Below are 26,868 nucleotides of genomic sequence, written 5' to 3'. Positions count from 1 at the left end.
ACAGGATGACAAAAACTGCAGAATTCGGATGGCTTTTGTGCAAAATAAGTATAGTATGTATGTATACACATCGAGATAATAACTATTTTTAATGTAACAGACATCTGTTTATTGTCAGTGCTTTCGATAAGTCTCTCCCTCTCTCTTGCTATATATATATATATATATATATATATATATGTACACACACACACACACACACACACGGGTGCATGTGTGCATGCGTACAAAGAGAGAGAGGAAGGTGGAGGAGCAAGTCGGGTGCCCCAAAACCTCAGAGTCAAATACTCTAGAAATCAGAACAATCGTGGTCTCGGTTTTGAAAGCACACATTTGAAAGCTATTATCAGAAATTTCGGTAGCGCCACATCTGGTAGCAGCAACAGCCACCTATGCCTACAAAAACATGCATCACAGTTGAACCTCGTTAACACAGACAGTAATAGAGCAAGTTATCAGCTATAGTGAACTAAGTAATAACTTTAGTTGGTCACACTTTACCTCAGTGACACTCACTCTTTTCATAACAAAACTGTAAATATTGGCTTAATGGAGGAACATTTGGCTTGCGACTTGCTCAAAACTTGAAAGGTAGCAAAAAGGTCGAACAAATATTGAAAGACATTTTGCGACCACACCTCTCTTTAAATCATTTGAAAATTTTGCAAGAATCTTGGTCATCTAGTCCAAAGGAAAGTGCTTAACTGGTTGCTCCAGCGTACTAACTAAAGTTTGAAATGATACGTTGGAGAGAAAGGTAAGACTTGCCCTATTTATAGTGGTTTGGGGCCTATGATGAGGTGTTTTTGTATCAAAGATTTTTCACAAGCCTGATTGCCAACTTATTGAAATAGACTTTTATTTCTACTTTTATAACGAGTGTTGAATATATCGAACCAACTTATGCTCCAGATGCTACTTGGTTATAACTAGGTTAAACTGAAAGTGTACCATGATCAAACTGTCTGAAGCTCACTGCTAAGCCTGTCACTGAAAGGCGCATTCACAATTCAGTTTTATTTGCACTAAAATGCGCAGGGTAGGAAAGACTCTAACCTGTACTCAAATATAATGGTAAAGTTGTCATTATTTCTGTTGACAAGGTGCAGGCAGTCACCCCGGTTGGACATGCGGTTGTTATCGATGGTCGTGTAGGTGTCATCGCCGCTCTCCTTGGAGTACCATTCACCCTGTAGTGTCTGAGGTATCGTGCACCTCTCGTTAGGTCTCCGGTAGTAGGCATGTCCTGAGGAAAGAGAAAAGAAAGGGAAAGCTCGGCTTATACCTCTGCCACACGAGAAGACTTAATGAAAAAAAATCTACAAGTAACGAAGCCAAAGAAAATATAGAAAATAATAATTGCACTGTTTCAGGCACATTGTAGTAGTTATGATAGAGATGCGAAGAAAATCGAATAGCTAAGAGCTGCCAGTAGAGAATGACCCTGCAACCATCAAACAATGTGCCCCATGCTCTATCAATTTAACTTTGGTGGCATTTGTCCTCTTGTTGACTGCATTAGCCCCGAGAATGAAAACTGGCATCAACGTTGCCAGTGTTCGCGGCGATGTGACGCCACGGCACAGACACGCCTGCTCCGCCGGCGCTTGTCACCTTTTTTCTGCGCCCGCCATGTACACACTCTTTAGCGATACGTTGGTGATAATTCCTCAATATTGTGATGCGAATTTCTCAATATACATGTTACAAGGTCTCACAACTAGTAAAAGTTTTTAAAGCTGTAAGAAGTTTCCAAAATTTAGCTTAGGATAGACAGACTCCCGTCTGAACGGAAGATTCATTGTGAACATGGTGATCCAGGAGAAGACATGCGTTGTTTTTAAGTGCTTAAACCACAGAATGGGTGCTAAGAAAGTATGCTAAATGGTACTAACGTTATTACAACTAGGCATAGACTCCGGGATTAAGACATGTCTGTTCCGAAGTATGCGAAACTAAATTGGTGCATTTTGAATTCACTAAATACATTATGCTTTACCGTACAAGTTACGCCTGCATCTGTGAATGATGTAAATGATTTGACAGAACAGCGCTTTGTCCAGCAGGAGACATTACATTAATATGACTTTCATAAGCACTCACGTAACATATTCGCCAAACAAACAAAATAATACTACAGCACACACAACGATTTCAAAAATAAGATATTTCCTTCACTGGGATCACATGTACGGGTTTCTTCTCAACAGTCACCAGGGATTACGTAGTCCTATACCCTGATTTGCGTGAAATGCTGGAGTGTTCTACCGCCGCGTCACAAACGCTAACAAGTACTTCACGTGGGAGCACCGCTGATAGTAGAGATTCCAACACAGACGTCAGAAAGTCGAAACGAACTCTTTCTATGGCGCACTCACGGACGTGGCCCAAGCAGTGGCATAAGCAGAGGACGGCTTACCGGGCCTGTCCCCCTACCTCCGAAATTTTTTTCCCCATGCAGGGAAAAAAATTTCTATTTGAAGCAGGTGCCCTGCCCCGACCCCCGAAAGAAAATTCAACCTGTAGGCTTCTGGACCCCTGTAATAACTAAACAACCTTCGCCTAGATGAGGCGACGACTAGTCTCACACGTCATGTCCCCCAACAGGTAATAAACTGCAAGAAAATTGAACATATGAGGTGGCTATCTAAACCGATAGTTCGAAGCGTGACACAACAGCGGGGAGGATATTCTAGGGTGAGCGCCATACGGCATATGTAGCGATACTCGATGCTTCATGCAAGCATGGAGCTTGATACACTTGTGAAACCTCTGTCGGTAAATGCGTGGATTCCTCCGGTAGAAATTATTCTAGGGGAGGAGAAGCCCTGATATCATCGAAAGGAATCCCCCATGCACATCTCAACCTTATAATGTAAATATGATGTCTTAATTCCTTCAAATTCACATGGTTCAGCATCAAAGAGTTTGTTGTATCCAAACAGAAGCATGTTCTTAATTTTCATAACCGTCGGAATGCGGCTGTCGTCGCCACGAATGTAATCCATCATCGGGGTTAGCAGTGTGACACATTTTCACTCTTCTCACATTGTTATACGACCCAGTGCGTGATTGTAAACTTTTTGTTGTTTTACCTGAAACATTATTAAATCTGTTTTCTTCATTTATCAGCAGCTTGAGACAAACAAAAAGCGAACGCAAACATTGTAAAAGCACACGAAGCCAGCACATAATCATATAGGCGCACCGCGCCTCACATCGAAGAATGCGTGCCGTGACGTCATCCCCCAGGCGGCGCCACTCCAACTTCACGGGGCTAATAGAGTATTTATGTGCATGCGAACTAAGGAGTGTTAGTCAGTGCAGCTCATAGCGTCAGGTTAAATGTCATTAGTGCCTTTCGATATCTACATCTATTGTAGCTTGTTGGCTGCCACACAGGCAAGCTAATATCATTACATAAAAATAACTTGTGCAAGCGAATGACTCTTCCCAACTCATTTCAGTGTGTTTATGTGGCGAGAGAGTAATGTAACCACACAGTGTACACTTACAATTATGTAAGAAATGGTAAATAATTCTTCACAAAAGCTATTACGTTTCTGTCATCAAATGCATTGTTCTATATTAAGCAATCAATTAAACATATTTGTTCTAAAAAGTATGAACATCCTATTTTTTGGCAAAACTGTCAAAAATGTTGCCAGCGATGTAGCTGTTATAACGTCCAATTACCAGCCTGTGTACCACCAATGGCCTCAATGCAGTCTGACAAATATCTGCTCTAAACTATTTTTATTAAGACTACATATACATGACATTTTTTAACACACTGTGACTTTCGTGCTCATTCCGGCCTTTGTTGCATTGCAAGCGACACCATCTGCAAATGACATTACATCCTGCCACGTAGCAGTGTATGGCACATATCATCATTTGATGCGTCAAATATCATTAGCTACAAACGACACTAGACGTTCCCGTGTGACAGGTGTATAAGTCATACAAAAAGCGTGGCTGCATTTAGGAAGAGACAGGAACTCGTGTAAAGGCACTTACAGCTCTCTTATGAACAAGTGCTCGCGAACACCCAGACTACACATTGCTGATAAGTGACATTTTGAAATACAAGTTCTCAAGACTTTGCCAGTTGTAGAGTACAAGTGTTCATGAGCGTTAAATCCCGTATTAGCTGAATTTTTGACCCCGTACAGTTTTGTGCACAGTGATAACTGCACAACATCAACTATTTAGGCTGTGATGCAGTGCTTCAAGACAATGCAATCTGCACAACACCTTCATGCAGGGTATTTTGTTAACACACTTTCACCCCAATTAAATAGCAAAAAGCTTCAGCTGAAGCTTAACCCATGAGCAACAGCTCACATCAATGAGGCTTACGACGATAAAGAAATTTGACAAGTCGTGTGACCAACGTCCTTAGATAAGGAAAGAAAGAATGAATCGAGAACTGAGCCCCCCCCCCCCCCCCCTAAGCACAACCATACGATGCCAACACATAATGTAGCGAAGATAGCATAAAGGGTGTTATTTATCACCGTAAAGGGTTGCCAAATGCAGTAGCTATGCGTTAAATGAACAAAAAAAAAGAAAATATTTAAGAGGAGCGCTATACCAGACCACCGACGGAATGGACCTAAACCCACAACTTTGGCACTGGCCGAAAGACAAAACAACAAAGTGAGGCGCAATAACTACTAACTTCTGCGTTTCTATGAAACACCGAGACACGCTCTACAATAGGGCTCCGTGGAACGCAGTTCGCCGTTAGACACTGGATCCTCCCGCCAGGAAAACGTGACATTTCATTCGTGTTCACGAGCTGAGTCACACGTTTACGCAGAAAACGCGACGCGCGCGTCAGACACACAACGGTTTCGTGTATCATTCAATATGCACAGGATTACCTCTGCAGCGTGGGATGGGCCGCTACGAAGTCAAATTATAACCACGAACTCGAAACTGGGTGAACACGACAAACACGACCGCTTCGGAAATGGGATCACGACCGAGCAGACTCGGAAAGTAGATGACAAGTTAAGGCAAGCAGCGCGGCATTTTTCGCGGCCAATCCTTTCAAGATCAAAGGAAGCAATATGACAATGCACCAAGTCAGAGACACGTAGATAACACGTAAGCATTCGAACAAGAGCGGTAAACAGGACGTAAACAGCGCTAACAAGAAACGCCTTTTTGATCTAACGTTTAGTGATAGCTCTTGCGAACAACTTTCATTCTTCTATACAATAATTCCTCTTCCCGTCTGCGAGAACGAGAAGGACTGACGATAGCACCACAAACAGCGATAACGGTCGATCTAAAGTATCAACGGTTGAATGTTCCGGACAACGCCTATCTTCCGTGCGATCTGCGCACGGACGTCTCTACGGACAGACGGTGACTAAACGCTATTGTTACAATACGATTCGCGATAAATAGCTTGAACGGTACTCACCAGCTGATAAAACCGAAGATAAGATTAAAATCCTAAGAAAGTACGAACGATAGCCACCTCCCCAACGCTGACATTCCGAGGGAGGCGCCATGTTTGCAGCGATGGTGTTGCTGTTTCTCCGCTTTTCCGGTTGGCGCATGGCCTTCAAGATTACGTCCCTAAAAACTTGCTGGCGTGCAGTCTTGAAGGCTAGAACTATTGCGAAGTAACTTTTGAAGCTCTTGCACATTGTATCTCAAAATAAACTAACAAAGCAATTTTATAATTAAAAATACGGGGTTACAACGGACTTTTATAGGTGGGCACTGAAATTTAGAACCTAACGCGAAATTGGGTACCTCATGGATAGATGAACGCTATTTGTAACCATAGGGTTATTGTAGTGTATGTTTGAAACGGTCTTATGCCTCAATTGTCTATTTGTAATAAATATATTCTGCTACAAAAAAATAAACATTATTGTTAAAGGGCACCCTTCAACGAACCACTTCAAGACGCCTTATTGAGGGCACTGCAGCCGAAGAAAGTGGGAACAGCGGCTGCCGATGCACGGCGTTTAGCTACAGTTCTAGTACCCTCTAGTTTAGCTGGCGTGGCAGGCTGCCCGCGCGTTGTGAATTCTGTCGGAAACAGCTTGGTTGGAAACGTGTTGCTTAAGACGGTTGGAGAGTGCTGCGTTCCGTTGTGTCACCTGCGAGATTTCATTAAACAGTCAAAAAGATTTATTCAATAACCTCAATTCCAAAAGGCTCTCAGCTAACCAATGTAAACCGTACCATCAAAAAATTACCCTTGATATCGATAATTTATTGCTCCTGCATTAGGAACTAATTTATCCACATTTTTTGTCAGAAATAATTTACAAAGAATCAATATTTCTGCTAATATTAATTAGGCTAGGATTTAAATATTTATTTTCCTTCTTGTTAAGTTACCCGATTCTTGGCCGATCCCCCATGATGGATGTGAGTCACAAGGTATAGGATCTACATCTACCAATGCCTCCTAGTTGGACAGACAGTGTCGCATATGAGCGCACAGTAGATGTGTCAATTTCATTGTGGTTCTGGAAGGCATGCTGTGAATTCATATGTAGAATGCTTGTCAGCGCGATGCACGGTGCGCGTTATAAACCATTGTAAGCGCGTTGCAGTGGCTCCTAGCTGTATTCGACGCTGGAGTAAATTCTGACTTAGCCAGCTTTTGCGGGTCTGCCAGAAGGAGACCCTCACTGCGAAGGAAAAGCAGTGCACGTTAGGTTCACGTTTAAAAACCCCCAAGTAGTCGACCCCCCCCCCCCCCCGCTCCCCTCCAGAAAAAAAAGTCTCCATGATACATGCGCACAAAATAATGCTGTACCACCTCTGCCGGCCCGGGACCAAATCAAGGTCTGCCCCATCAACCAAAAATTTATTCCAATGCCCTTGCCGTCTGCGACTTCAGCTCACAGGTTTAATTCCTTGCTTATAGATTGTGTCGGTAGAATGGGCTCATAGCCACTGTCACCTACTCTCAATGTTGTTTTGATCTACAGGCGAAAACGTGGTCAGCTTTGAGAACTGATTCATCTTCTCAGATCTGCCGTGAAATATAACACAGCTTACGAATGCAGCTGTAAAAAAAAAAAACAACTGGACGTTGGTAATTTTACTGAAACATGAAATTGCCGTTTAGATCGCGGTACGCAAGACCTTGCAGCATGCACATTCAAGGGCGCAAAATGATACGGCTGCCTGATCGCGTTTTTTTTTATCATGATTTGACTTTTTATATAGAAGCTCTGGAACAGAACCAATCATTCGTAATTTTCCCCCATTTGTGGCTCGATGGCGATCGAATGTGCAGCGTGTGACCACCATATAAATTTTGCGCAATGAATATTAGGATTATGCCACAGAGAAAATTTACAACTCTGAATGAGGCACGCGCGTGCGTGATTCCCACGTTTGCCCGCAACGATAACAGAAAGGTTGCTGCTGCATGCGACTGCATTAATAGGGAGCTTTAGAATAGCGCACCGCGAGCCCTTGCGGTGCGGTCGCTGCCACTGCGCATGCGTCGTAACGCGAGTCGGCATTCACGTTCGCGGACCATACGCAAAAAATCCGGAATCGCGTGCGTTGATGACGGCCCGCAAGTGGCCCGCAAGCGCGTGTTTCGAGGCTACGGTGTCACTGCGATCGTGCGTTGCGGATCGCAGCAGGGCAAACGCTATTCTAAAGCTCATATGGCGCCCGCTACGCCCACAGCGCTTGCAAACGGTATCCTAAAACTCCCTAATGTTCTGTCGCTTCCCACGAAACGCGAAATCCGCTTGCGCTCTGCTTCGTAGGGCTATGTGTGCTAAACAAAGATGCAATTTGCGCACGTTTGTCATGTAGACCGCGGCCCCTCTTTAGACGCAAACCTACAGTGAATCAAGTAGCTTGGTTGCACGCATTTCTTGCCGCGAAAGTAAGTTTCTTTACCATTAATAGGGAGTTTTAGATTACCGTTTGCAAGCGCTGCGGGCGCCATATGAGTTTTAGAATAGCGTTTGCCCTGCTGCGATCCGCAACGCACGATCGCAGTGACATCGTGGCCTCGAAACTAGCGCTTGCGGGCCACATGCGGGCCGCCATCACCGCCTGTAGCCTCAAAACCAGTGCTTGCGGGCCACGTATGGGCCGCCATCACCGCACGCAATTTCGGATTTTTTGCGTGCGGTCCGCGAACGCCGACTCGCGTTACGACGCATGCGCAGTGGCAGCGACCGCACCGGCAGGGCTCGCGGTGCGCTATTCTAAAACTCCCTATTATCTATTTGACACCTCGATTCGACATGGAATGAGTTGACACCTTTTACAGAGGTGGCGCACTCGGCCGCCGTGGTTTTCATTCAGGTGGCCATAGCAGACGACGCCAGTGGTGAGGCATTATGAGAAGCGTAATACTTTTCCAGGGTAGTTATTTAGCTCTTCGTATAGTCAGAGAAGAAGCTGCAGCAGCAGTTTATTGATTTCGTTTAGTGAAGTACAACAAATAATAATAATATTAAGAGTAAACGCGAAAGTGACTGCGGGCTGAGCGCGAAAGGGTGGCGGCGCTATCCAACCACGTACCATGACGTACGTCACAGAGACGCCTCCGCATGGTGGCGCCACGGAATGTCCTCGCGCCCAATACGATGAATACACGATGAAAAGATGTGAGATGGCGTTACTTGGAGTGTTCACTAGAGAAACGGATTGACAGACACAGGAGGGCAGAAGGATGGACAGACAAAGGGATGGCCGCACGAACGGACGCACGGACGGACAGACAGACGAACGGACGGACGCATGAATAGATGGACGCACCGACGGTCACACAGATGGACGCATGGACCGAAGCAAGAATGAATGATGAATGGACGGACGGAAGCACGGACTTACGGACGGACGCTTCGCCCCACCAATCACCATTCACTCCGTGGATATGCTGTGGTTTTTTTTTTATTTCAGTGTTCTTTCACAATACTTCTCGTATAAGCTAGGAATAGCTAATACCACAAACTTAAGTACAGAATATTAGTATTGAAATGTTTAAAAGAATGAAGAATTTAGCTCGATGTTCTTTTAGTCTGACTGACAAATTCCTCTATGGCGTAGTAAACATCCCTGTAACTGTAGCCCAGAGTAGAGGCACCAAAAATAAAGAATAACTGATTCGGATATTTCCAGACCGGTTATGCTGAGTCTTCTTCTAAATGACGTTTACCGGTGACAGGTGGTGGTGGTGGTTGTGGTTGTAAGGGAGGGGAAAAAGGCACCTAATTTCTGTCTGCCTCAGGGACGACACGGCGCAGTGCCTTATAGGTGTGGGGGGAAGGAGGGATAAAAAGAATAGAAAGAAAATAGATGAATAAATAGACAGGCAAGCGACGGAAAATAGAAAGAGATAGGAAAGTGGGGATCCGGTCGAAGCAGTCCAAGGGCGGGGCACCACAATGCGAGAGCTGCACGGCTTCAGGAGGCCGCGGAGGGCGAACCAGTCGGCGGGAGCTACGCTGGCGTCGGAGATCGCGAGGGCACAGGAAAGAAAGTAATGACTGATTGTTTCGTCCTCCTTACAGAAGGGACACAGAGGAGACGGCGCTCAACCTGCTCTATCAGTTGAGGAAGGTGACACGGCAGCGAAGTTTAGTTTTAGCCATTTCCATTATTCTAAACTGCAATAACTCACCGTTCCAGGGAAATAATAGGTGCTTATATTCTGAAGAAGCTGTAAAGACAGGGTGAAGAAGCTGTCAAGACAGCTACGTTTAGCATTCCATCCCTTTAGATTCTCGTATGGTATCCCCTACAATCACAACAACGTCTTCCTTTTTCTCCTTCTCTGATGGCTCATACTGAATGCAGGGCCGAGTAGTAGAGGAACTCTTTCAGTATTTTTTTAGTGTACCGAACAAGAAGGGAAATCTGGGCTAGTTGTTAATAGTTCATTTTTCGATAACTCACAGCGCAAGAAGGAACGAGGACGCAGACGAACAATAAGATTGATTGATATGTGGGGTTCAACGTCCCAAAACCACTATAAGATTATGAGAGACGCCGTAGTGGAGGGCTCCGGAAATTTAGACCACCTGGGGTTCTTTAACGTGCACCCAAATCTGAGCACACGGGCCTACAACATTTCCGCCTCCATCGGAAATGCAGCCGCCGCAGCCGGGATTCGAACCCGCGACCTGCGGGCCAGCAGCCGAGTACCTTAGCCACTAGACCACCACGGCGGGGCAGACGAACAATAAGACAACACGTATACTACTCGTATGATCTAGATTTGACTAATATAACGAATTTAGGTACGAAATAATAACAATAAAATGGATGAATAATTCAGCTAGATATTCTTTTAGACTGACCGATCAATTTCTCAACGGCGAAGAAAACATCCCTGTGACTGTAGTTTAAAGTAGAGGCGCCAAAAAGAACACCTGATTCTGACATTTCCAGACCCAGATTTTGAAGAGGCGCTGTTATGAATATTTTTCATGATGACGGGAACCAGCTACGTTATAGAAACAAACGAATAATGATTTCCTCCTCATTAAAAAAGACGTGCAGAAGGGAAGGCACTATACTTGCTATATGCAGGTAGAAAAAAGAGTGGTAAGGTGGTGACCAAGTTTGGTTGTAGCCACTTTCATTATTTTCGACCTAGATATATTGCTCCTCCAGTGAAGTAAACGTGATGATGATGATGATGATGTCTCGAGTATGGCTCATAGCCACTCAGGCGGATCGGCAATGAATAATTAGACATGATCACGTATGAATTATATACATAGTGAGTTAAGCGGTTGCTCTTTTTCTTCTAAACCTTCAAATTTGATTCACACCCACTGTATGAAATTGTCCAAGAATCGAGTGCTCTCAGTAAATGTTGTGGAACTCTAGAATAACAGAGATTATTTGTATAATAAAATTACAAATTTAGTATGAAGCTTTGGTGGTCGACCCAACAAAAAAAGAAAATGCTCTTTGTTTAATAGTAATAGCTAATAAAATAAACCAACACCCCAATGAGAAATGATGTGTCGACACAGATGGAAAATAATATAGATTCGCTAGTTAGCCGATTGGTTTCATTGAGATGATTCCAGTCAGCTACGGGTACTTCCGCAGTGTGCTATGCCTGTACACCGGCTTCGTGAAGTGGCAATAAACAGTTGGTAGTCTTGTCTTGTCTCCTAGGAGATCTTGGCTCATACCCACATGGGGGATTGGCCACATTGTACCTCATAATAGATCATTTTTTAGTTGATAGTCGGTGCTCTTTCCCGTCTCCCTTCTCGTTTTTTTTTTTTCTTCAGCTTGCGCAGCAAGTCGGCCTGTCAAGACATATCTTTATTCGGCTTTGTTTTTATTACGGGGACTGTTCGAAGTGTTCTTAGTGTAAATGTTCTGCTCATTTGCGCTATATTGCACTATAGTAACCTTCTTTCGTTGAGCCAGAACGACTCGTCTCACGGCTAGCGTCTGTCGGTTCCTCCGAAGCCTGAAACGGAAAGAAAGGGAAACGAATACGCTTTGTGAGTGAGTACCGCTCCATACGTTAAGTGTTGTGGGTAGACGATTATAGTTGCACCCCGGACTGGTTGGTGATTGATATCATCCAAAGGAGCAGCGTATTCAAAACGGTAAACAGGGGGAATGGTACATGAACATACATACACAAAATTAATTATAAAAAATAATGTGCGTAGGTGCGTTGTGTCATCGTTTTGTCCAGTCTTGGATGCCCTATAATTCTGCTGCTAATAGCATATTTATCAACGGTAAATCACAGAAGTGACCGCTCTCTAAAAATAGGAGGATTGTTTTGCAGGAAAAACGTCTACCAACACTTGTCTCTTTTTTTTACACACAGTGGCATCAGATTCCACAAGAGATTCATGACTGTCGCCACTGAGACATCATTCAGAGGCATAATGTTACACTCATAGCTACATCTTTTTCTTTGTTTTCGGGGTAATCTTGCTTTCGTAGTTATCGTTCTATGTAAGAATATGTTACACCATACAATAATGCCCTCGGGTGCGGTCGATACTTTGAATAAATAAAATAAAACAAGCGGTGTTTTTTGACATCTTGAATGGTAGGCTCAACCCAACGATTCCGTGGGATATACGTAATGATATCCTTTGATTACTTACGGAGTGAAGTCGTATAACCAGTGAACAAAACAAAACACGAACCGTTGTGCAACCCTCTCGTACGGTGCTTTGCTGACCCGCAGGGCGCGGGTTCGAATCCCGGCTGCGGCGGCTGCATTTCCGATGGAGGCGGAAATGTTGTAGGCCCGTGTGCTCAGATTTGGGTGCACGTTAAAGAACCCCAGGTGGTCTAAATTTCCGGAGCCCTCCACTACGGCGTCTCTCATAATCATATAGTGGTTTTGGGACGTTAAACCCCACATATCAATCAATCAATCGTACGGTGCTTACCAGTAGCACTGACGACGTCGCTCGGCATGTCACCGACATCTGAAAAATGAAATAAGCTTACAGGTCTTTAACAGTATAGCACATTCCGTGATCTTACCAATGACTGAGCATCCCTCACTCGACGAACCATTTGCGAAGTATGACGCCGGTTGGAAGGCCCTTGCGACGGGAGCAGCGAACAGATGCCTATCGCCTGCGTCCCTGAAAGCATTGCCAATACAATGGGATGGATCAGTCGAGAAGAAAACTAGAATTGCGGTGCAGTCCACAAAGGTAAACAGGCGTGAGCGCGAAGCATTAGCTGCTGAACGCGTGCATCGAAAATGCTTGCCGCCACTAGATCACATTAAAGCAACGCTATTGAATGCGCCTGGATGCATTTTGCTACTCACCTTATACTTCGAAGTCCGCAGTTAATTCTTAATTAAGTTTTATTTCGAAATTATTTTATCTTTTGTTTATATTTCAGCTTCACTATAGTTCCTCATCTGTTTTATATCCAAGTTATTTCGGTAGTTTTGCGCCCTCGAATTCTTAGCCAATCAAACAATTTTTTATGTAAGACCAAAATTTTCAGATATTTATATCACTTTAAACCTTCCATATAATTATTGGCATTAAAAAAAAATGTTGGGAGCCAACTCGCGGTGTTGAAAATCTTTCTGCAGATCAAGCTCGTTCGCGTCCTCGAATTTCAGCCAACACACCGAGGTGGCCACCGGCGATAGGACGAGCTTTGTTCCGTGGTCTTCCAACCATGGACGTCGAGGGTAGGGGGGGGGGGGGGGGGAAGGTGTGCAAAAGGAGCACTATCTCCCCTCAAGCCACACCAGCACTTGCCACTCGAGTACGCAGGTTACTCCAGCGCTTGCACCCCCCCCCCCCCCTACCCTTGTAGCCATGATGCAACACGTTTTTGCACCCCCGGTGACAAAATCGTGCAGATGCCCATGCAGTTACAACCCAAGATATCGATGAACATTTCATAGCGAACAAGTCTCCTAACCTATCCTTGGCTATAGGCTGCAGCTTTAGTATACTGTATCCTGCCCCTACTCTATTAACAGAATAGAGTAGGGGCAGGAAACCAATTGCAGAAGTGGGCTTCAGAACCGCAAGTGATCGTACAACTGTAAATAGATGACTGAGCGTCTATTGAGTGGCTTGAAGGGGCGCAATAAAAGTTAGATATGATGGCGTTTGATATGCTATACTAAAAGAAGAGATTTAAGTTTACCTTCTTGATTAGAAAGCAGCAGCAGCAACAGTATAGCAGCCACGGCCAGAATATCCACGGAAACTCACAACAAACGCTTCACTTTAATTCTTCAGATTATGAAGATATTGCGATTGGTGAGGTCGCGGCATAGAGACAAAATTTCTCGTGACTCACGTGACTCTGTTCCCTAACAGATAGCCCAGTAGACCGCCTGCAGCAGCGCCTGTCCAGAAACCGGGACCTCCCGATGAGCTTCTGGGCTGTGTGGTTGGAACCCACCCTGCCGAGTGTATTCGTGCAAACAAAAACAAAACAAAACAAAGCACCCTTATGCACAGCGAAACTGAAAATTACCTTTCATGGCTATATATAGTGTTCGTGGTGTGAATGAGAATACTGAGGGAAGTGTAAGAGATTACCGGTCAGAACAATAGCGAGCGATGGTTCTGCGGTAAAGCATGCCTTTTTTTCAGTATTCAATGTCATCATTCTAACAGGCAAGAATGCAGTTCAAATGTGCGATTCCGACCTTTCAAACGCACTCTACATTTTCCGTGCTCCGGAATGCCGTACATATGGAAGTTTTGAAGTGATTCTTAAAAGAGAAAAGAAGAGAAAAGTGAGCCCCGTAACTGTCTGCTTCACAGTGCGACACCTCAACAGTAGCTCACGAGGGATGAGGGTAAGGAGGAATTAAAAGGACAGGATGAAAAGGTAAATAGATAGAGGAAAGAGAGAGCAAGGCGCAGGGACAGCGAACGACAGAAAACGATGGAAGTAAAGAGGAGATGGGAAAGACGGACACGGTCGCAGGAGTCCGAGGACGGGGCACCACTCGGCGAGAGCTCTTGTCGGCGTCAGGAGATGGCGTAGGGCGAGCCAGTTGGCCAGAGCTGCGCTGTCGTCGGAGATCGCGGGGGCACAACCGGTCGGCACAAAATCCAGCGAGTGAGTCCATATGAAAGTTTTAATTACGACTGTGATTATTAGTCTCAGCGGCGTACATTTAGGTGAATTATACTTTCAAAAGCTCCGCAGAATGAGCAACTTCATATTTACGAAGTTAGGAGGCTTGAGATCATGCTATAAGAAGGATTACACTAATTTCAGAGATAAATTTCTGATAGACATGTGATAGCATCGCATTAAATCCGCGCTTCTTGGCTGGTTGAGGACAGATGGTGAAGTAATAACTGATTCGACACGCGAATTTCTGTATACTCCACGCAAAACAATTATCGATGAAAGTTGGGGCTTCTGGATAGTCTGTGCTATGCGATTGAAACAGTGGTCTGCAAAGCTTGACGGAAACCATACTACTTCTAAATGTTTAGCAAGGAAGCACGAACAATCCAACCACGTGTGACAATATACATAATAAGGAGCATTGCGTAAACTAGGACCCTAATAAATATTTTTTTCTGCTTTTTATCCAGTGACATTAGAACAGACGGTACTGTTGGTGCTTGCTCTAAGAGACGTGAGGGTCAAGTAGAGTGCAAGTAACTGTAGTTTCAACAAGCACTTTATTTCGTGATCACATTATTTTTCTGTGTATTTACGAGGCTTTTTGTATACGAAATTCGATAACCATTGGCGGAAATAAACGAAATTCTGGACTCCCTCCGGCTCTCCCCCCCCCCCTCACCCGCTTTACTTACCTCGATAAAATACTGTGATATAATGAGGAAATTCTTCTACTTCACAAACTAAGTAACCTCAACCTTGATAGAAACGTGCTACAATGGATTGAATCATTCCTTACCCGCCGCACCCAATTTGTTCATGCTAATGGCTTTAACTCTTCTTTCAGCGAAGTGCGCTCTGGGGTCCCACAAGGATCCGTCCTAGCGCCCCTTCTATTTCTTATCTATATTAATGACCTCCCTTCAAAATTGTGCTCTAATATTCATTTGTTTGCAGACGACTGTGTGATATTTCGTAAGATTAATAATAGTGACGACATTAGAATCCTTCAGTATGATCTAACCGCTGTTTCTAACTGGTGCCAAACTTGGCTGATGGAATTAAACATTAACAAATGTAAGGTTATGCATGTATCCCGCAACCCCAAGCATCAGTCAACTTATTACCTAAACAACATAGCTTTAGAACTAGTTACATCATATAAGTACCTTGGAGTGCACATTACAACTAATCTCAGCTGGTCAACACATATTGAACATATCATCAACAACGCTAATAGCATGTTAGGGTATTTACGCCGCAATTTTTCTAGAGCCCCATCGTCACTAAAATTATCGCTTTACAAATCCTTAATACGCCCCAAGTTAGAGTACGCAGCATCAGTATGGGATCCAAGCCAAGAAAATCTAATCGCTTCTTTCGAGCTTGTTCAAAATAATTCCGCTCGCTTTATTCTGTCAAACTATAACCGTACTGCCAGCATATCTTCAATGAAAAGCAGCCTTTCCCTTCCCTCTTTATCATCACGCAGGAAACTTTTTCGGTTAACCATGCTACATAAAATATATTATCATTCCTTCCTGCGCAACGAACTCTTACCCCAACCACTATACATTTCCCATCGCATTGACCACCGTCACAAGGTTGGCATTAACTATTATCATACAAAATCTGCCACTCAGTCATTCTTGCCCCGTTCGTCCCGGGAATGGAACCACCTTCCCGCTGAAATTGCGGGTATCACCGATAACCAACTGTTCCGTGCTGCCTTAGCCAATATTGTATATGCAGAAATATCTGATGTTTAATCTGTGTTTGCGTGACCACATTGTTGCGATAATACTAATTTGTTTTGTCTTTCCTTTTCCTTTTTATGTACACAACGTTTTTTGTAACCATGCTACCTCATGTTATGCCTTTGTTCTGTACCACTCCCCTCTGTAATGCCTTTGGCCCTGAGGGTATAATAAATAAATAAATAAATAAATAAATAAATAAATAAATAAATAAATAAATAAATAAATAAATAAATATGTCAAAATTATATCAGAGCTGTGATTTAAGAAAATGTACCTTGGTGGCACTACACGAAGTTATCTTCACCATTTATCGAGCTTTGAAGGTCCCTGTTGGGGTAATGGATAGTGGGGAAGCATACATAAAAAATAACGTTGAAACATTAATGAAATAAGTAAAAAAAATAATATTTACAAATCTACAGAAGCTGGAACACGGTACCAGTCAAGCACACGAGCTTCTCGCAAACCTCCTCTTCAGTTACGGCAAGCGCATTCCATTTCCTGTCGCCGACAAGAGCTCTCGCCAGTGGTGCCCCGTCCTCGCACTCCTGCAACCGTGTCCATCCTTCCTGTCTTCTCCTTACTTCCGTCGCGCCCTGTCCTTGCACCTTGGTCTCTCCTTCCTCTATCTCTCTACCTTTTAATACTATACTTTTATTCCCTTCTCTACCCCCATCCCTCGTGAGCTACTGTTGAGGTGTCCTCCACCTGAGAGACAGTTACGGGGCTCACTTTTTTTTCTTTTCATTTAAAATCACTTCCTCCACGCAGCTAAGTTACCCGGCACACAGCATACCGTCAGCGCGTATTAAGCTACTGTACCAGCTTCTATATAACTGTATGTAGCATACACAGTAATTATATCCTGCCGAAGTCGCATACGGTGTTTTGGTCTTCCATAAGGTGAAATGTAGCTCAGCGAACGGGCTAAGGCGTATCATCCTCACTTACAGGAGTTAGGGGCCGGCTGCTGGCTGGGTGAGACGTAGTGCGGATTGTAAGGTGGAGGGTTGTCGTACGGGTTGGGAGGCGGAGGCAATGCATATCCCGCGGCTGCAGCTTGGGTTCTCATTGGTTGGAACCCAACACCGGTTGACGAAAACTCCTGGCGGTCGTGGGAAGTGCGGCCGAGTGGAGTGGGGCCGCCATCGCGAAGGGAGAAGCAGTAGAAGCACAGGGAGCAGGCACCAAGAAGAGCAAGGACTGCAAATATGGCGTTCCAGAGAGATGGAAGCGCGCTGGTAGGCGTCGTTTGGCTGTGATGTCCTTTGTGTTCGTGCTGCCCGTGTCTGAAAAAGGACGCCGCGTGCCGTCACATACTTCTTTATACGTGCAGCAATGTGCGTCTTAATTTTCCCGATATCCGTAGGCGTGCGCAGGCGCAGTTTTACCCTGTACGGAAGGGGTGGTGGAAAGTTCGTTGCTGCGCCCCCCCCCCGCCCTCTTTATTATGTCAATGTATATGGCGCGGACATTGCGCCCACCCTTTTAGGCAACTATAAAGAGGCCTATCTCCCCCCCCCCCCCCCCTCTAGAGCGTTGGGTTAACTTTAGTGCTTCGAATGGCAAATATTGGGTGGGTCGATCTTCTCTACTCAACATATGCATGCAAAAAAGACAAGAACACTTTAAGCCTTGATTGATTTGTGGGCTTTAGCGCCGTTCCACGCGCTTCCCGCACAGCCGCAACGCATGTGCCGGGACCCCTACGCACGCAAGCGGGGAAAAATAAACCAATTGGCAACGCTGCGGAGGGTGAAAGAGCGTCGCCAAATGGCTTATTTGTATCCCACTTGCGTGCGGTAGGGGTCCAGGCACGCGCATTGCCATTGCGGCTGTGTGGTAAGCGCGTGGAACGGCTCTTAACGTCCCAAAACCACCATATGATTATGAGAGACTGACACTCTAAGCCCGGACAACTGATAAAAATTTCAACTCACGAGTATTTAGAATGGCTGTCAGTGGAATCTGAGAGGTGTGTTACTGTATGAGATCAATTGTGTGCGTGGTATGTATGTACATCGGTTTCGCTTTCTTGCATTCGAAATGTGTGATAACATTCGATAAGCTTCTGTTAGATGCTGTTTGGCCGGTGAGGATAAGATAAGCTAGGTGACGCTATGTCACCTAGCCTATCTAGTTACGCTAGCTGGTGGTTACTCTTAGGTGAATGTTTCAGTGAGATTCTAAATTGCGAGAGCGTGAAATATTTTCGCTCCAAAACAACTTCATAGAATAGTTACATCAATGAAACAAGCGAGAAAATAAAGGGACCTGACTGGGTGGGCCAAATACGTCAGCGCGGATTTTTCTACTGACTGCAAGACGGGACTGTGAATGACTGCTCATATGAACTACGCGCTCTATAAATTGCATTTCACTCCTATTTACCGAGTTTTCTTTTCGTGAGTTAGGTAAGCTTTCCCGTATTGGTAATGCCGCTTGTGATTTGTTGTCGCATTGAGTATGTCCTAAATATAGTGCAGTAATTAAGCCTATCTTACTGTCATACTTAAACTAACGTAAAGGCAAACTTCCGGTTGTTCACTAAAAGGTCACTTATTGTGAACGGAAACCATAAGATCTCAGGCCATGCAGAAAAAGAGGGAGTACTGCTTACGTGCCATGAGACGGGTTACCGTCATGAGTCGTCCTCTCCAGATAGTATTCTAACTGTTGTAGAACAAAAGAGTGGGAGTGAGTGAAACAGCTTTATTACGTCCACAATTGACGCGAGCTTTTTTAACGTGCAACTGAAAGCCAATAAAAGCAACATGGTGAGAAATATGAGAGCGCGTTATTCAGTCGTATCAGTAAAATAAATGAGAAAAGTAAACGTGCGCAGATGCAGATAAAATGCAAGGAGTGGCTAGATACCAAGCCAGAAGCGGTAGCCCGATCCATGTGTATTGGTTAAAATATCGCTTTTACCACGCCTCCATAACAGCATCTATCTATCTATCTATCTATCTATCTATCTATCTATCTATCTATCTATCTATCTATCTATCTATCTATCTATCAGAAATCAGAAAATCAGAAAATTTTTTTATTAATAAAATTCAGTACAAGTGACAGGAATTTAGTATACAGAAGGAGGTCCCATAGTCAAGTGACTGTATCGGGACCTCCTGTACAAATGCAATGAGTTATTAAACACATTTAAGCAACAGGAGCGTAAGTATAAATCAAAGCGTACAACTGAACGCATAAAAAATAGAGAAAAAAAAAAAAGCGATAGAACAGTTTAACAATCAATATACAAAACTAAATAATAAAAGGAAATAAAAAAAACAAATAAAAAGAAATACAAAAAACAGACCAAACAAAAGCATACGTCAAATAAAACAAGCAGTAAGTCTTATGGTTAGTCCGCATGAAGCAAATACAATTTATACTGTTTCTTAAATTGATGAAATGAACTGATAGATTTTATGTTAAGTGGAAGAGTATTCCACAATGAGATAGAAGTGAATTTAACAGTTTGTTTGCCATAATTAGTACGTATACTGGGTAGAAGGAAGTTGTTGTTTAGTGCAAATCGGGTATTACTATAAATAACAAGATCAGAAGACGGGAAAATGGTAGGGGGAAGTTGATTATTAAGAAGTCTGTAGAAAAAAATGCCAAGGTTGAATTTAGTAAGTTCAGTGAGAGTAAGGATGTTATTTTCATGTAGTAAAGATTTAGCATTAGAAAAACGTGGGCTGGATGTAATTAGTCGAATAGCATGATTTTGGACGATTTGAAGAGACGAAATGTGAGTATTGTAAGTATTGCCCCAACAAGTTATACCGTAGGTAAAATGAGAATGTACGAAAGAGTGATAGAGGGATAGTAATGTGCTGCGTGAGAAGTACGGGCGCGTTTTGACCAAGACTCTTATACCATATGCTAATTTTTTTTTTATGTGAGCAATATGTCTCTGATATTTTAAATTGCAATCTAGAAGGATGCCAAGGAAGGAAGAAAATGAGCAAGGAGAGATAGAGTGGGGGCCAAAAGTAATATTAGGTGCTGATGTTACATTCCGCTGGTGTGAGGTGAAAACAACAAACTTGGTTTTAGAAGCATTAATAGACAACATATTAGTATTACACCATTTGAAAATACTTTCTAAGTCAGCATTCAAAATGGTTACAAGAGATGAGATGTCTTTATGAGAGGTGAATATGGTGGTATCGTCGGCGTACAAAATGCATTGTGATGAAGACAGACACTTGGGCAAATCATTAATATAAATCAAAAACAGAAGTGGCCCCAAAATGGAGCCTTGGGGCACACCAATGTTAGTGGTTCGCTGTCGGGAATAGACGTTGGAAATAGAAACAACTTGAACTCTGTTGTGTAAGTAGCTTTTTAGTAATGAAAGAGCAGGGCCGCAAATGCCAATGGACTCCAGTTTAGTGAACAGAATATTATGATTTATGCTGTCAAATGCTTTTGTTAGATCGATGAATATTGAGGCAACTAGGCATCCTTCGTCTATTAATTTTTTTATCTGATCAGTAAGATGGATAAGCGCCATCTCTGTTGAGTAGCCATGGCGAAAACCAAACTGAGAGGAAGAGATAATGTTAAACTTGGAAAGATATTTAGTTAGTCGTGTCTCAATGAGTTTCTCAACCACTTTTCCAAGGAATGGTAAAATACAAATAGGACGGTAGTTGTTTAGTAATGATTTATCCCCCTTTTTAAAAACAGGGATAACTTTGCCACGCTTCAATTCATAAGGGAATACACCATTCTTGAACATCAAATTAACAATAAATGAAAGAATGTCTGATATTATATGCACAATAGATTTTATGTTAGCAGGATGGATCTCATCTATGCCAGCACTAGTCATTTTTAAATTACGAATAACATCAGTTATTTCATCCGGTATTGTAGGAAATAAAAAGAATGAGTGGGGTAAGCGAGAAGTATTAATGCTTTCTGTAGGAGAATTGGTATTATCAGGGAAGAAGAAGTTGCTAAAAGCCTCAGCTACTTCTGAAGGGGAATCATATTCTACTCCATCAATTATAATTCGACGTACCTCGTCTTGTCTCGAGTTCCTGTTTAAAAAAGAGTTCACAATCTCCCATTTCTTTTTAGTGCTAGAAGCATGTTGGATTCTTTCTTCAAAATAAAGTCTTTTGGCAGTTTTAAGTTTGTAGTTAAGAGCATTGCAGAAGATTTTATATCGGGCACTTAAGTTCTTATTAAAAGGTTGTTTTTTAGTTTTTCTATACAAGTTATCTCGTTTGCGCATTTCTGTTAATAGCTGTTGCGAAAGCCATGGATTATGAGAGAAAGCGATGATTTTTTTACATTTTGTTTTGAAAGTGAATTTCATTAAATGCGTTGAAATCAGTGAAAGAAATTTAGAAAAAGCTTTCTGTGGGTTGATTATTGACTTAATTTCAGTCCAGTTAGTGTTAGCAACAGCCGTTTTAAAACTTTCTTTGTCCAGCACATATCTTGTGTGAGAAAAGGAATGCGGTCGAGCATTAGTATTGAAGCGTAGGATGATGGGGTAATGATCACTGATGTCAATGTGTAAAACTTTTGCCTCTGGTGGGTCTAGTAAATTAGAGAGAGCATGATCGATGAGTGTACATGAGCCTGAAAAATCTTCACGCGTGGGAGCGTCAATCAGGCAATCATATCCGTAACCATGAAGCAGACTAGTATAGTTGATACAGATGGGTGATCCTTCATCTAGTAAGTTAATGTTGAAATCACCCATTATGACAACATTTTTATTTTCTATTGAAATTTTATGCAAAATATGGTCGAGATTAGTACAGAAATCACTAATTGGTGAAGAAGGAGAACGGTAAACACAACCAAATATGAGGTTCTTATTGTCACCAGTCAAAAAGCAGTTATCTATTTCAACCCAAACAGACTCACAGTTATCAACGGTTAAGAATAGGTCATGTCTTCTTCGATAAGCTATTCCAGAAGAAACAAATATGGCAGCACCACCGTAATTACTGGTTATTCTGTTGCAGTATTCAGAATTAAAGTTATGAAAGCAATATAGATTTTTGTCATCGTCAGACAACCAAGTTTCAGTGATGGCAATCATTGAAAATGAACAAGAAAGTGAAGTGAGGAAACCGTCAATGATGTCAAACCGTTTATGAAGACTTCTTGCATTAAAGTGAATAATGGAATGAAATCCATTCAGAAAAGAGTGCAATTGATCTGGTTTTAGTACGGAAGCCATGATTGTACTATCCAAAGTATGAACAAACAGCTTTATACTATTTTGTTTAGGTCAGATTCGTCCCGAATGCGTAGAACTTTACTAGTAGTTGTTTTCCTGGCCTTAATTTGGCAGTTGTCAGTCCACAGGAACAACCATTTTTTTTCTTTTTTCAATGAAAGAGCTTTGGAGAAGAGAGTCTTGTTACAGGCAGTGAGATGCTCATTTACAAATACGGGAAATTTGGACTGACTAGACAACCCTATATCACTAAGACAGAGCCTGGCTTTACGCGCTTTGCTAACAAAATCGGCCTTCTTGGTTCTAGAACAAAATCGAGCAATGATGTTTTTCCTGTCAATAGATCGGGTAGGCACGCGATGAACAATATCGAGATCATAGGGCAAAATGGGACAACCAATTTTGTCCCCCACTGTTTTCAGGATTTCAACACAGTCTTCTCCTTGGGTACATGGAATGCCCTTGATCTCGACATTGCTGAGACGAGAGTACTGCTCAAGCTCCTCGACCCTGCGGGTCAATGATTGGTTCTGGGATCGGAGTTGCGTATTTTCATCGGACAACGCAGAATTTTTGCACCGCATATCCTCAAGAAGTCCATTCAAATGCTCAACACTGGAACTCAGCGAGTCAACTTCTCTCTTAAGTTCAACAACGTCGATCCCAGATTCCTTCATTCTCAGCAGGATCTTACCAAAGATGAGCTCACTTGTACCTTTAGCTATATTGTTAAGCTTGTCTTCCAACGCCTCAACTTGTTTTGACAGTTCTGCATTCGTCGGCATGGTACAAGTAAGAAACACACTCAGGAAAAAAAAAAAAAAAAAAAAAAAAAAGCGAGAAGAAAAGATACACTTGATGGCAGCAGCAGCAGCAGCAGTGAAAAATTAACAAGAGAAAAAAATTGACGTCGGAATACCTGCGTAAAACAGAGGATTCAGGTTTAGATGACGCTCATGCGATGCCGCTGCTGCCAGTGAAGAGTGGGCGTCAATGCCGGCTTGTTTATAGGGTGTCGCCGCGATAGCAGCGATCTCCAGCGGTGGACTTGCCGATATCAGCGACGCAGCACTAAGAGGCTGCGCAGTCGCAGATTCACCCACGTGGGCGACTCAGCGCTGTCCAAAAGAGCTAATCGGCCGCACAGCACCACGAAGATGATCACCGAAGAAACAGCCACAGACAAGGACGGCTGCGTAAAACAGAGGATTCAGGTTTAGATGACGCTCATGCGATGCCGCTGCTGCCAGTGAAGAGTGGGCGTCAATGCCGGCTTGTTTATAGGGTGTCGCCGCGATAGCAGCGATCTCCAGCGGTGGACTTGCCGATATCAGCGACGCAGCACTAAGAGGCTGCGCAGTCGCAGATTCACCCACGTGGGCGACTCAGCGCTGTCCAAAAGAGCTAATCGGCCGCACAGCACCACGAAGATGATCACCGAAGAAACAGCCACAGACAAGGACGGCTGCGTAAAACAGAGGATTCAGGTTTAGATGACGCTCATGCGATGCCGCTGCTGCCAGATTCTATCTATCTATCTATCTATCTATCTATCTATCTATCTATCTATCTATCTATCTATCTATCTATCTATCTATCTATCTATCTATCTATCTATCTATCTATCTATCTATCTATCTATCTATCTATCTATCTATCTATCTGTCTATTTATCTATCTATCTATCTATTTATTTAATTTCACTGCGTTTTCATCGTAATTACTTTAAAATGCGTTCATAATCTGTGCTCTAATTTATGTACACTTCATTCAAAATACATCGAAGTTTAGATCTCGGAGTTGATTGTTTAATTTCTCACGCTTCAGGTACGAAAGTCCGATTAACTTATTCTTAATTTTAATTTTTTTATTTCCTTCCGTCACTTTTTTATGCCAGAAGAATTTAACAGAAGTGGATGTACCATTTCTATCTAATCATAAATAATTGGTATAGAAATGATTACTTTCTTAACATAAAAGTAATGAATTACACTACTAAATTACCAGCCACGAAAGTAATTGATTTAATGAAGCATTACAGTAACGAACAATATATGTACGCTAATTTCGTTACTGCCAAGCTTGTTTCCAGCCTCGGATGTGACCCCTTTGCGGTAAGAAACAATGTGCAGAGAAAACGCGTTCACCTGCACCTTGACAGTCAAGTTTGCGAATAAGCTTTGTTGAGGATGCAATACTAGCTGTTTCAGTGTGGAAGATATGACAGTTGTAAACGCATGACTCGCGTGAAGGGAATAACAGCAGTTCACACTCACGCCACATGAACCAACGAGGACGTATTCATCTCGCGGGGAATCGTATCCTTCGCACGTAACTCGAAGGAGGCCGAATTTTTGAGATCTCTTCATCTCCGCCTTGCACTCCCACTGCAAATGAACGAATGAAGACATTCAATAGCCAGAAGTCAACCATTTAGTCAATGTCAAAAGATGTCATGGCTTCACCGAACGATGTTCTGCAGACTCACTAGAGGAATTCTTCGGATTGTGCGCTATCTATATCACATTATACGTTTTTAGTATCACTATGCTTTATCAACCATGCAAGACAGTAGATGTACGCCCCTCTCTCCAGATGGCGATTGCCGTTATCGGTATGCAAAACTTGAAGGGTCAAAAGACCAAGTGTTTTTCAAGCGAAACCACAAGTGCTCGACCACGTCGTCACTTATACGGGTGCAGGTGTACATAGGAAAAGTTAAGCAGTTTAGCTATGTGACGAAGATTGCCACGAAGTGAATGAAATGTAAGCGTGAACTAATCGATAGCTGATTGTGAGACATTTAGAATGCGCAATTCTTTTCTATGATTGTTTTCCAACGTGTTTGTGACGGTGTGGTGCAGTGCTTAGGTTCTCGCTTGAAAAACGCCTCTACTTCCAAGAATGAATAGAATGCAAAGGTGGCAGTACACAATAACGAACAGGTGGTAGTCGGCGCCAGTAGCTTCTTGTTCATTTCCATAAGTCCGTATGTCCCCTTTATTTAGCGCAGCTTTCGTTCCATACGCATGACCATTGCTGAACGTTCTGTTCTCGAACGTGTTTTAAGGAGCTTCAACCATGCCTGCCGTAGAGTATACTATAGGAAGTACTAAGTGTACTAGCAACGACAGCGCTGACGTTTTCTTAAGCAAACGGCAATTTAGAAGAAAAAGAAAATGGCTTTTATGCTCATCCTATGCGCATATGCGTCAAGGATCACGTCAGTTTTCGAGGATAAGGGGGCTCCAATAACATATTCTGACCGCGTCTTTATCACATGAAAGCAAGATCGCCCAAGCAGTGAATACGATGCTCTGGCGCCTAGGCAGCTGCTATGTTTTCGTACTGGTACTTTATGGAGCTGCGTCCGTGACCGCATAGAGAAGTTATCGATCACCCACGACTACGTGACATAAGAAGCGACAAATCCGTGTGCGACCTTGTGAATGAGCAGTCCCGTGGCAAGAAAGATCACCTGCACATCCTGGCCGTCGGTACCCCGGTTGTAGCATTGAACGACCGAAGGCTGGTTTCGGCAGCCCGCGCTGCCCCCACGGCAGTTCAGCTGTGGCACGGGGTGGGAGCGGCGGCCGGCTGTGTACTGTCCTTGCTGCAACGTGAGAACCTGCACGTCCTTCAGCTTCACTTTGTCACCTGCGCACGTTAGCACGCAGGCAAGTGGTCGTTTTCACGTTTCAGTGCGGCTGTAGAAAGTAGACGGGGTATACCTTAACGAGAAAATAGACGCTCTGAGTGCTTGTGGGAAAATTCGTGCTGTACTGTAATGGCAAAGAGTTACAGTGCAACGGGCATTCCCTCACTTCTCGTTCACGATGTTAGTGCACATTTACACTTACCACGTCGTTTCCTGTAGCTGCAACTCTTTCATCCAGTGCAAAGAATCTGGATGACATCGCTAGTCTTAACGACAAAGGCATACAGGCAAGAACAGGGTCGCAGAAATCCGGCTAGATTTACCTGACAAACAACTTGAGAAATGAGCAAAGATGCAAAGGAAAACGGCCACAGCGGTAGTGCAGCTCATCTTGGCCAGTGGCGCGATCATGGCTCTGGAACCTGTCGGCAAGCCGATTTCGCGGAGGTGATGACGTCGTGTGTGATCACAGAATATTTACTTGTGGGTTCGTATGTGATCTGCGTTTAGTTTTAGAAGGCTAATCGAACCTTGAACAGCAGTAGCTTGCTCGATTGCTTGCAGCAGCAGCAGCAGCCTTCGGTAACCTTGTTTGCCTTCTTCTTCTATCCACCGATATGTGGCACGTGCTGTGTTGCAGA

General features: G+C 43.4%; 1 protein-coding gene across 3 annotated transcripts in view; it reads right to left on the bottom strand.

The window, feature by feature from the left end:
* udt (protein undicht) overlaps positions 1-26,132 on the bottom strand; it is a 62,364-nt gene extending 36,232 nt beyond the window's left edge. Inside the window, exons 1-8 of one of the 3 annotated variants that reach the window (XM_075875473.1) lie at positions 26,048-26,132; positions 24,846-24,956; positions 18,970-19,022; positions 17,301-17,638; positions 13,798-13,903; positions 12,502-12,605; positions 12,405-12,443; positions 1,057-1,246 (exon numbers count right to left, since the gene is read on the bottom strand). In XM_075875473.1, coding sequence (XP_075731588.1) covers positions 1,057-1,246; positions 12,405-12,443; positions 12,502-12,605; positions 13,798-13,903; positions 17,301-17,638; positions 18,970-19,022; positions 24,846-24,938 — 923 coding nt within the window. In that variant the 5' untranslated portion in view covers positions 24,939-24,956; positions 26,048-26,132. Of the gene's footprint in view, positions 1-1,056; positions 1,247-12,404; positions 12,444-12,501; positions 12,606-13,797; positions 13,904-17,300; positions 17,639-18,969; positions 19,023-24,845; positions 24,957-26,047 lie in introns of those variants that run through there. The other 2 variants (XM_075875474.1, XM_075875475.1) reach the window with 2 other exon arrangements.
* Between the last annotated feature and the right edge of the window lie 736 nt (positions 26,133-26,868).

This window comes from Rhipicephalus microplus, chromosome 10 (genome assembly GCF_043290135.1).
Source record: "Rhipicephalus microplus isolate Deutch F79 chromosome 10, USDA_Rmic, whole genome shotgun sequence".
Classification (NCBI taxonomy): Eukaryota; Metazoa; Arthropoda; class Arachnida; order Ixodida; family Ixodidae; genus Rhipicephalus; species Rhipicephalus microplus.
The sequence above is the reverse complement of the archived record's forward strand: the minus strand, read 5'-3'. Positions and strand labels throughout refer to the sequence as shown.